This window comes from Muntiacus reevesi, chromosome 1 (genome assembly GCF_963930625.1).
Source record: "Muntiacus reevesi chromosome 1, mMunRee1.1, whole genome shotgun sequence".
Lineage (NCBI taxonomy): Eukaryota > Metazoa > Chordata > Mammalia > Artiodactyla > Cervidae > Muntiacus > Muntiacus reevesi.
In genome coordinates, this window is record NC_089249.1 from 222,021,909 (window position 1) to 222,032,230 (window position 10,322).

The window sequence follows — 10,322 nt, forward strand, 5'->3', positions numbered from 1 at the left end:
AGAACCAAAGACCAAGGAGTTGTTATTGTTTAGTCATTAAATCATGTCTGACTTTTCGTGACTCCATACACTGTAGCCTGCCCAACTCCTCTGTCCCTCGGATTTCTCAGGCAAGAATACTGGAGTGGGTTATCATTTCCTGCTCCAGTTTTCACCCTTTATCCTTTAATAAACATTGCCTCCTGCGGGAAGTCCATTTGAAGCATTCCCAGCACAGGAGGCTTGAGTGGACTCAGTTGTGCATGCCTCCCTGGAGAGGGAGTTTCCGTCTGTAAGCACCTGCGGTCCCTCCGGGCAGCGATCCAGTCACTAACCCAAGTGGACACAGGCAATAATAAACCCGACGATGGTAAAGACGCAAAGAAACAGATCTTGAGTCACTCATTTCCTTTGTTGCATGTAACCACCTGGCCTTTTTATTCATGTTTAAAAGGAAAGAGTCAAAGCGGTGTGGAACTTTTGCTGGGCAAGCGCTAATGCTAGTTTCGACCAACGTTGCTGATTCGAGTATCTTTAAAATTGCAATATGTTCTCTCTTTAAATGGCTCCATCGATCCCTGGTTACATGGTAAACATTTCCGGAAACAATGTTGCCGCCTGAAAGAGTGGCTTCGGGAAGTCGCGGCTGGTGGGGTCACAGGCCATGCTGTCTGCTAGTGAACCCTGCACTGGCGTCTCTCTCCCCCCACCCCCAAACCATCCCGGGGCAGGCGCCTCGCCCTGGTCAACCGGTCCAGCTAGCCGGGGAGTAGATGGCAGCGCTAACCCGCAGAGCTCCAGGGAGGAGGAAGCCAGAGACTCAACTTCCCCGATCCATCCCCGCACTGCAAGGAGGCAGAGGGGCCCATCTGGGCCTTTCGGGGGCCCTTGGGGACTGCAGGTAACACCCGGAGCGCTGAATCCCTTCTTCCCCATCCTGTCACCAGGGGGCGCGCGGGCACCACGCCTCCCTCCAGAGCTGCGACCTGCTCGGCCTCGCGGGGTTGGGGGGTGGGCGGTCCCGAGATCCTCCGGCTTCATCACTTTTTGCAGAATGAACAGGTCTGGGCTGCCCCCAGGAGCTGCTGGTCCCAGGCGTACAGTAGGCGCTCAATAAATAGTCTTTGGAGGAACGCACGAGTGAACCGAAGGGGTAGGGCAGGAGTCCCGAAGGGTGTGGTTCCCATGGTCAGGGCTGAGTGGGGCTGAAAGGATACGCACAGGTGGGGAAACTGAGGCCCAGAGAGCTGCAGGGCTTGACCGGAGGTCAACCACAAGGTCAAGGGTTGAGTCCACTGAGACCTGCATGTCCTGCACCCCTTGCACACTCCCACCATCCTGCGCCCCAGAGGAAAACAACCACAGATGATACAGATGAGCAGATTGTCTCAGATGATGGCATGAGCCACCCCACTCAGGGTGGGGAGGCAGAAGGAGAGGTTTGCTGGTGCCCCGCAGACACTTCCAGTCCACATGACCTAGGCCTACCCTCCTGACTCTAGAGTCTATGAGGAGACCACATCCAGAACACACGAGGACAGGGCACAGGCTGAAGGTGCGGCACTGACCTGCCTACTCTGCTGGAGGGGTCCCCCCTCCCCCGAATTGGCCTGAGAGGTATGTGTGGCCCCAAGGGGCATGGGGACAGGATTGGGACCTAAGAAACCCCCCCACCTTCCCTTATCATCTATTTCCTGTCATCGCCGTCCTCTCAGGACCTCCCTCAGTCATGCTGGAGGGAGTTGGGGGTTGGAGCAGGAGGAGGAGGGGTAAAGTGCACATGATCACATGTGCACATCGGGGTTGGTGGGGGGGGCAGGGAGCATGAATGTGGACCTGACTACCAGCGCATTCCAAAGCACCTGAGGCCAAGTGTGTGTAACTGGGCTTGTTTTTTTATTTTTTAAAAAAACAGGTCTTGTAAAACTTAAATAGGAATAAAAAAAGGGGTGAACAGGAGGGTTGCCTGGAGGAAAGCCCACCCCACCCTCAAATTGCTGAAGCTGTTAAGATTATCTGTGAACTTTCTGGTAGCAAGGGCAAAAGGGGAAAATGGTATGTTACAGTGCCTGGATAGGCATGTTTTCTGGGGGTCATGTCTGTTTGTGACAGTGTCTCTGAAAATATGAGAGTGCGTGTGTAAGTAGCAGCCTGAAAGGAGAGAGTGTCGGGGGTTAAACAGTGATGAACTTCCTGGTAGGCAGGACAAGAGGGAAAACCGTTACCACGTCTCTTTAGGCATGTCTTCCTGGGACCAGGCTTGTGTGTGAGAATGTCTCTGAGCACATGAGTATGAAGCAACGGGAATAAAAGCAGACACAAAGTCTCTGGGTGTAGGACAGCTATGCGTTTCCTGGCAGCCAAGGTGAGAGACGAAACCAGAATTAAAAGCCTGTTCATTGAGTCCTCAACAGTGTGGACCTGCTGGTGACAGTGGCTCTGAAGGTAGGGGTATCTGAGTGTGATGATGGGAGTCATAGAGCTGCAGGTGGAAGACAAACAGTTCCTAGCTCCCTAGAAGCTATGGAAAGAGGAGACATATGCTGACTTAGACTAGTTACCCATGTGTGGCCAAGGTCTGGTCTGGAGGCTCAGAGAGGGCAGTGCCGTGCAGCCAGGCGCACGCGACTGTCCTCGGCGGGGCTCCAGAGCCGGGCGTAGCCAGCATGGGGGAGAAGCAGCCGGTCCTGGGTGCCATCAGGGCTAATGAGGCGCCAGGTAGCCAGCAGGTAGTCCCGATGGAGGCCCAGCGGGGGGCAAGGGCAGCGGCTTGGCGCCCACACGTACTCCAGGGCCCGCAGTGGAGAGCGGTTCTTGTAGATGAGCTGCACGCGCACCTCATAGCGGGTCTCCTGGGCTTGGCGGACGCGGCCCAGTACGCGGGCCTGGAACACTGTGGGTGGGACCATGCTGAGCCCTGCTGGACAGGGCCTGGGTCCCAACCATGTACCCATTGCAAAATGACAGAACTGGGGGTCAGGTGGGGCAGTGGAGGCTCTTGGGGACTGTGGTCAGCTGTGGCCTGGGGTCAAGGTCAGCTTAGGGAACAGTGAGGGGTCAGGAGTCAGATTAGGGCAAAGGATCAGATCAGGGAGTCAAATTAGGGTCAAAACGGGTCAAGTTGTAGTCAGGTCAAGGAGTGAAGGGTAAGGTTGGACCAGGGTTAGAGGTCAGCAGGACAGGGGTCAAGTTCAGGTCAATTGGGGGCCAGGTGAGGGATGGGGTCAGGGACCTCTCACCGAAGTCACTGCCGCAATAGTGGAGCAACCGGTGGGCACGACCGCGGGTGTCTGGGCAGGGTGGACAGGGCTCTGCAGGGGCAGTGCGGTCAGGGGTGCGGGCCTTGCCCCTGCTGGCCCCCCACCCAGGCTGTCCCCAGCTCACCTGGAGTGGGGATCGGGGTCCGTGGAGGGATGACAGTGGGGGACTCAAGGGGCTGAGGGTCTACCTCCCGAGGCTGAGGCTGCCTCGGGGACCAGCCCAAGACCTGAGCCTGCGCCTGGAAGGGGCCATAGCGCTCCCGAGGGAGCCAGAACTCGAATTCAATGCCTGGGTTGGGCTCCTGCAGGAGGACCTGGGGTGGGGGCGGGGGCGGGGCGGGGAGAGTGTTACACACTAGGGAACTGCACTAGGACCTGATGGCCGGCCACTCCCCCCACGCACACTCTACCCAGCCTCCTCCCTCTGACCGGTAGTCCCCAGCCTCCCCCCTCTGACCCCAGCTCCCCACCAGATTCTTTGACCCCACCCCCAACGCCCAGCCGCCCTCTCAGGCCCACCCCCACCTGCAGGAGCAGGTCTTCGGAGGTGGGCCCGGCGGCGCGCAGCGTCTCCTCCGGCCCTGTGGCGCGGGTGTAGATCACGCGGGTGCCCGCTGCCTCGTAGGTCCCGGCCGGGCTGACCGCCCAGTTCCCGTTGAGCACGTAGCGCCCGTCGCCCCCCATCAGCGCTGCAAGAGAAGGGTCAGCCCGGGCTCCCTGGAAATGACCTTGCCCACCTCCCCGACCCTGCCATCTCCCTCCCCGCGGGATTCGGGCGGCCAGCGCGGCGCCTCCTCCCTCGGACTCTGCGATACCCAGGTGGTTCCGGCTCCGGTGGGCGGCGCGGATGTGTCTGGCGCCCTCGGGGATCAGGGTCACGTTCCAGTACCCAGCGAAGGCACCTGGGCGAGAGGGAAGGAAGGTGTTGGGGAGCAGTTAGGGTGTATTTGAAGGATGGTTTGAGGGTTAAGTGAGATGCTGCGGTAAGGAGATTAGCCAAGGCTCTGGTCCTCCGAAAACCAGTACTGACCGATGGGTTGGAGTTAGGATTATTACCGCCGTTTAAGTGCGGCAGCAAAAGAGTTAAACCCACGTCTGTTCAGGGAAGGGCGGAATAATCTGGCAAAGACCAATCAGAATGATGGGGGGGCCGGAGACTGGCCAATCAGCGCGGCACATTAAGGACAAAAAAGGGCTCTGGGAGAACTCGGGGACGGGGCAGGCGGTCACCGGCGTCGCGGAACACGCGCTGTACGAAGAGGCACGAGTCGTTGGCGCCGCCGCAGCGGCCGCAGCGGTCTTCGCGGGCGTCGGAGCCCAGCAAACCGTCACAGCCGGCACTCTAAAGGGGTGGGGTGGACACGCGCTATGTCAGACGGTCCCCGCTCGCCTAGGCCATCGAAGGGGCGGGACCCTGGAAGAAGGCTGAATCAAGAACTAAAAGGATGGAGCCTTGGGGGCAGGTCCTCGTGGGAGGAGGCTGGGGATGGAGTCTAGTGATAGATGGGGCAGGGGAGGGCGTGGACTTGATACGGGGCGGGGCCTAGGGAAGAGGGCAGGACCAGGAACTAAATAAATAGGGTTTGGGGGCGTGGTATGGAGGGAAGAGGCGGGGTGGAATTTAGGGGGCGGGGCCTTGGTGGAAATAGGCGGGGTGGGGCGGGGCCTGGAATCCTCACGAGGCAGCGGCCAGCCACGCAGAGTCCCTGGGCGCCCGGACTGCAGGGGGTACCGTCCAGCACGCGACCGAAGCTGTGATAGAAGTCGTGCCCCACGGCTAGGCAGTTGAGGTCGCACTGGTTGGGTGCTGGAGATGAGAGAAGTCGGCGGGCGTGTGGGGGGATTTATATTTGAATTCCAGCTCCCTCCTTGCCAGTCTTCCCCAGGCAGCCATACCCTTGGGCATATGAGGCTCAGAGACTCAGCCAAAGCCACAAATGGAGGCTGAGGCAGAGCACGGACTGGACCTTAGGCATTCTGCTTCCTGCTCCCTGGGATTGTCCCAGACTCGTATACTGGGCCAGAATGTATTCATTCGTTCGTTCATTCATTCATTCATGTTAAGTCCTAGTACTAGGGATCCATTGTTAACGTCATCTGGAGAAGGAAATGGCAACCCACTCCAGTATTCTTGCCTGGAAAATTCCATAGACAGAAGAGCCTGGCTGGCGGGCTACAGTCCATGGGGCTGCAAAGAGTCGGACACGACTGAGCATGCACACACAATATCAACGTCATTACCTATTCTTCACTCATTCTTTAATATATTCATTCCACAAACATTCATCAAGCACATTTCCCAGACAATGTTCTAGGCTCTGGGTAGAGTGGTGGCCAGAACTCATTCAGCACTTGGTCCCTGCACCCAGCAGGTGCTCAATAAAAAGCATTTACTCAGTGCTGAGCCCTGCATATCCTGAGTATGTTGCTGTCCCTCCCTGGGACTCTGTTTCCCCCTCTGCCTGGCAGCGGGGCACAATGGATAGCCTGATCACACCCACAGGCTCACAGCCCGGATCCCTGCTCCCTCACCCCACCCCCACTCAAACTCCCTCCATCTCCCAACTTCCTGAGGCTGGCTGGCAGACCCTGCCTGGAATGGAGCCTAAGCTGGCCTGGCGGGCCTCTGTGGGGGTGAGATCATGGCAAGTTTCCTCCAATTCTTAGGGTGAAGGGAAAAAAAAAAACCCATGAGGTTGACGGTTGGAACTTTCTCGATTTCAGGATTTTCTTATCTGTGTCTACCCCCACCGTGGCGTCTGAAGCTGCCTGTTTCCCTTAAATCTGGAGGCGCGCTGCCCTGGGCACACAGTTATATAACTCGCTATTTTCAGCTCAACAACATTTCCTGCTACTGGTATAAGTTTGAGAACTCTTGGCCTCTGGATACAGCTCCCAGTAAATCCTCAGCTTGGTGTTCAACCCTGTGCAGAATAGACCCTTCCTCCTTCTGCCCCTGCTTCACAACTCCCACATGCTTTCTCGGCTTCACTTCACCAACTCCTACATATCCTGCAAAGCCCCAGTGCTAATGCCCCCTTCTTGCAACCCTCCAAGTTCCTCTTCCTTTTTAGAAGCTAACTTTTTCTGGCCAGTTTTGAGTTGTTCCCTCTGGACTAACAGGAGGCTGGGCTACTCACCACCATAGAAGGGCACCCATTGGTAGGTCTTCTGGGTGCCTAGGACGGGGTGGCCATTGTAGAGGGCACATTGGAGGTCTCGAAATGGCATGGCCCCTGGGGGACAGTCCTGGGGACAGAGATGAGTGCAGCAGAGGCTGGGACAGCCCCTAGAGCACCTGGTATGGTGGTAAACATATTTGGGGGCTTGAGCAGGGAAGCAGGAGGGCTTCGGGGAGAACCGAGTTTAAGAGATGGAGTGGGTAGTACATACAGGCTGCTGGCAGAGGCGATACTCATGGGTGTCCCCCCAGCACAGTTCTTCCCTTGGAAACCTATGAGGAGCAAGGGGGCCAGACTGTTGTCAGCACCTTCGGGAACCCCCTTCCCCAAAACCAGCCTGCCCATCAGTCTCCCCTCGCCAACCCCACCCACATTCCAGCTGGATCAGTGGGATTAAAAGTCACAGCATGTGTGGGCAGGCCAAGGGTGCGGCCAGGGGCTGGGCTGGGCTGGCAGGAGAGGAGGGGCAAGGACCCCCCTCCCATTCCACTGGGCAGCCTCCTCACTGGATACATCTCCGGCTGCGCACTGAGAGCCCTCGTCCACAAGAGCTGGAACAGCGACTCCAGGAACCCCATGGCGTCCACTCACCTGGACCCTACTTGGGGAGAAAGAGTCACAGTCAGCCTGGACAGGAGGCTGGCTAATCCCATGCCACAGCCGCGTCCCCATCCCTGCTGCCCCAGGGCCTATGTCCCCTTTTACCTGAGCGTTGCCCCCCAAACCACAATTCAGGAAGGTCCACAGCAGAAGCAAGAGGTTCCAGAGGGAGCGGGGTCTGGGGGGGCAGAGGGTGCATGGAAGTGGGGGTGCCGGCAGGCCAGAGGTTGAACCCCAGCTCTACCCCGACTGGCTGTCTGATTTCAGACAGTAACTCAACCTCTCTGAGCTTCCCTTCTCATCTCTGAAAAATGAAGTCATAATAGAGCCCACCTAATAGAAAAGTTTTGAGGGCTCCGTCAGATTAGGTGAGAAAAATGGGAGGCACAGAGCCTGGTATGGAGAAGGAAAACATAAAAATTATTATTATTGATTTATTGTCATGATGCACACAGTAGGTGCCTATTTAGTGTCTCATCATGGAAAGAATCATTCATTTCAGGGATGTGCACAGGTCCCTCTAGGGTCCTAGGTCCTTCCCCACTCTCCCCACCATCTTTGCACTTACCTTCTGGTATGGCCAGGGGCCAGGTGCTCCTCTTTCTCTGGCCTCAGTTTTCCCATCTGTGTAATGGGGACCAGCTCGGTTCTGTCCTGTATTCTATGAGACCTTGCAGAGGGTGTGGCTGGTGGGAGCTAGGGCTGGTGCCCGGCAGAGGCACCCCCTCACAGGCAGGCCCCCAGCCTCCAGGGCCCCCTCAGCTCCCAAATGTGAGACAGCAGGGAGCTCCTGGATGGGGTAAAGGGCAGGGAGGGGTGACCTGGCCCTGGTTCAGTGGGTGCCTCATGGCCTCATGTGCGGAGGGTGTGGGATGGAGCCCCTGAGCCGCCTGCAAGAGGAAAAGGGGCCGCCAGTAAAGATGATGGAGGGAAGAGGGAGGCAGCTGTGTGGGGGTAGGGGAGGGGGTGGCAGAGAGACTTTGCCTCCTTGGGCCTCAGTTTCCTTATTTGTCAGGGAAGGATGGAGTCATTTGCCATCCCCACCCTCCACATGACCACAGCACTGGATGAGGAAGGGGAGGGAAGCAGCTACCTAGTGAGTCCTTTCTCGGGCCAGGGCCATGGCACCCGGCAGCCAGCAGTGCCCAGAGGACACACGGGACGTTGGAGGCCTGCAGCCTGGAGGTCCTGGCGCTGGGTGGGGCAGGCCAGCCCATTAGACCACCCTGAGCCCGTTTCCCTGGTTATCCAGTTCTCCTGTCTCAGAAACACTGAGGAACTGGGCGGGGGGGCAACCCCGGGGTGGGACCCCGTCTGATCAGAGCCCTGTGACTCGCTGCATCTCTAAACCCCAGCCCTGGCTGGCTTAGGCAGCAGGAAAAAGTTCGGGCTGGGGAGCAGAGGGAGGGGGAGGGGGCTGGCCCTTCTGACAACTGCTTCCCACTTAGCACTGGCTTGTTGCGGTGGGAGAGTCTAGGTGATGGAACATGAGGGGCCAGAAGGACCACCGTTCCCACTCTCCAGGGTTCCCTACCCGAGGAGTCGCACGGTGGGTACAATCTCAGGGCGTCCACGCCTCCGGGCCTCAGTTTCCCCAGGAGGAAGTGGCTTACTCCCACCCTATGGATGGCTGCCTCATCCCTCAACCCCAGCTTTGGGTGGGGGAGAAGACGCTGGCCGCGATAGTGGGGGGATAGAAAGAGGGACTTACCGGCTACGCAGAGCCCAGGCGGCTCGTCCTGGCTCCCCGGGCGGCCCCTGGGCGAGCGGAAGCGGCGGGGCCCGCGAGGAGGGGCGGGGGGAGCCCGGCGCGGCCCCTCCCACCCGGCCTCCCAGGGCGCGCCCCCGCCGGGGTCCGGAGGGGCTGCGGCGCCGTGCGCCCCCGCGCGGCCGTTGCGAGCCCGGGCACCGATCTGCGGCAGGGGACTGCCCTGCACGAGCGGTGCCCCCCCTCCTCCCGGGGCTGCGGCCTGTTGTCCGACCGTCCGCGTCCCGGTGACCTTGGGAAGCCCAGGGCGGGGGAGCCACGCGGGGACTGACCCCCACCTCGGGGCTGCTATTCCGGGCGCCGCGCTCAGGGCCCGGGAATGTGCGCACACCGAGGGAGCCCTGCTGCGGCTCCTGGAGGGCGCTGCCCTCTCTCCACCGACGCCCAGATCGCGTCGCCCCGAAGGTTCCTTTTCGCGGCCACTACCCCTCCCCAAATCCCTTTCCCTACCCCTCCCTCAAGGTCACTCAGGGTTGTGGTTGCGGGGTTCCCGCCCCTGGTCCCGACCACCCCCAGCGTAGGGCCCCAGAGGACTGGGGAGAAGCTCGGCCCCAGGGGCCGGGCGTGGGGGGCGGAGAGCCCCTTCCCAGCCTGGCGCATTCCCGGGCGCTGCTGTCACCAGAGGACGCGCCCCACCCTGCCTCCCGCCCTCCTTGCACGGCCCGGGGAGGCGAGCCGTGGCTTCGATGCTAGCCCTGGTCGAGGAGGTCCCCCTCTCATGTGGCTGCGGACCCGCCCTCCTCGACCTCAGGTTCCCCAGCCAGGCAATGGGGCCCGCGGGGACCTGTCTCTACAGCGATACTTTCTGCGGACCGGCAAGGACAGGGTTACCTCAGGGCTCCCCACCATCCCAACCTTTTCCTGGTTTAGCATCTGCGTACCCTTCATCTCCCTCCCTGGCAGGGACGCCGCAGGCGCCCTCCACTAGCCCCCTCCCCCTGGCTCCTCCCCGTCGCCCCGGGATGCCCCCTGGCGAGCGGCTTGAGAAGACTGGGTCACCAAGTGGGCGATGGGAGGACGGCCCTTCTTCGTGGGCTCGGCCCGGGCTCAGCTTGAGTGCTGCCTTCTCCCGGGAGCCCGCTGTGGGGTCTCCCAGCCCAGACCACAGGGAGGGCGCACTGCAGATGCCGCTCTTTTCTCCAGCCTGGAGCAGCTCAAAGCAGGGCTATCCAATGCCATTTATTTGTCCAAAACTTATTGAGCACTTACTGTGTGCCACTGTGGGCTTCCTGGGTGGTTCAGCGGTAAAGAATCTGCCTGCAATACAGGAGACTCTGGTTGAATCCCTGGGTTGGAAAGATTCCCTGGAGGAGGTCATGGCAAACCCACTCTAGTATTCCTGCCTGGAGAATCCCATTGACAGAAGAGTCTGGAGGGCTACAGTCCATGGGGTCAAAAAGAGTCGGACTCGACTGAAGACTGAGCACACACGTATGCTGCTGCACCTGGAAACAACCCCATCAATTAGGCTAGTGAGGTAGGCATCCCATAGAATGGTGTAAGGCCAACTTCTGACCTAGAGGCTCTGAAAAA

General features: G+C 59.4%; 1 protein-coding gene across 5 annotated transcripts; it reads right to left on the bottom strand.

Annotated features, from left to right (window-relative positions):
* Positions 1 to 1,852: 1,852 nt before the first annotated feature.
* On the bottom strand, positions 1,853 to 9,179 carry ADAMTSL5 (ADAMTS like 5). 5 transcript variants are annotated; one of them, XM_065918503.1, is made up of 13 exons: positions 8,733 to 9,173; positions 7,590 to 7,911; positions 7,127 to 7,199; positions 6,928 to 7,019; positions 6,633 to 6,693; positions 6,380 to 6,488; positions 4,919 to 5,046; positions 4,470 to 4,581; positions 4,055 to 4,141; positions 3,765 to 3,928; positions 3,364 to 3,553; positions 3,219 to 3,290; positions 1,853 to 2,872 (listed from the first exon to the last, which is right to left on the bottom strand). In XM_065918503.1, the coding sequence occupies exons 2-13, from the start codon at positions 7,643 to 7,645 to the stop codon at positions 2,571 to 2,573; spliced, it is 1,446 nt and encodes a 481-aa protein (XP_065774575.1). In that variant the 5' UTR covers positions 7,646 to 7,911; positions 8,733 to 9,173; the 3' UTR covers positions 1,853 to 2,570. The 5 variants fall into 5 exon arrangements, with proteins under 5 accessions (XP_065774575.1, XP_065774574.1, XP_065774577.1 ...); XM_065918502.1 differs by having other exon boundaries at positions 3,765 to 4,141; positions 8,733 to 9,179; XM_065918505.1 differs by lacking the exon at positions 7,127 to 7,199 and having other exon boundaries at positions 3,765 to 4,141; positions 8,733 to 9,177.
* Between the last annotated feature and the right edge of the window lie 1,143 nt (positions 9,180 to 10,322).

Coding starts and splice junctions, on each gene's coding strand:
- ADAMTSL5 (XM_065918502.1), bottom strand. CDS start 7,645: ATGGGAAAACTGAGGCCAGAGAAAGAGGAGCACCTGGCCCCTGGCCAT. Junction 6,694..6,927: donor CGCAGCCGGAGATGTATCCA/GTGAGGAGGCTG, acceptor TGCTCCTCATAG/GTTTCCAAGGGAAGAACTGT. Junction 3,291..3,363: donor GACCCCGATCCCCACTCCAG/GTGAGCTGGGGA, acceptor CTGCCCCTGCAG/AGCCCTGTCCACCCTGCCCA.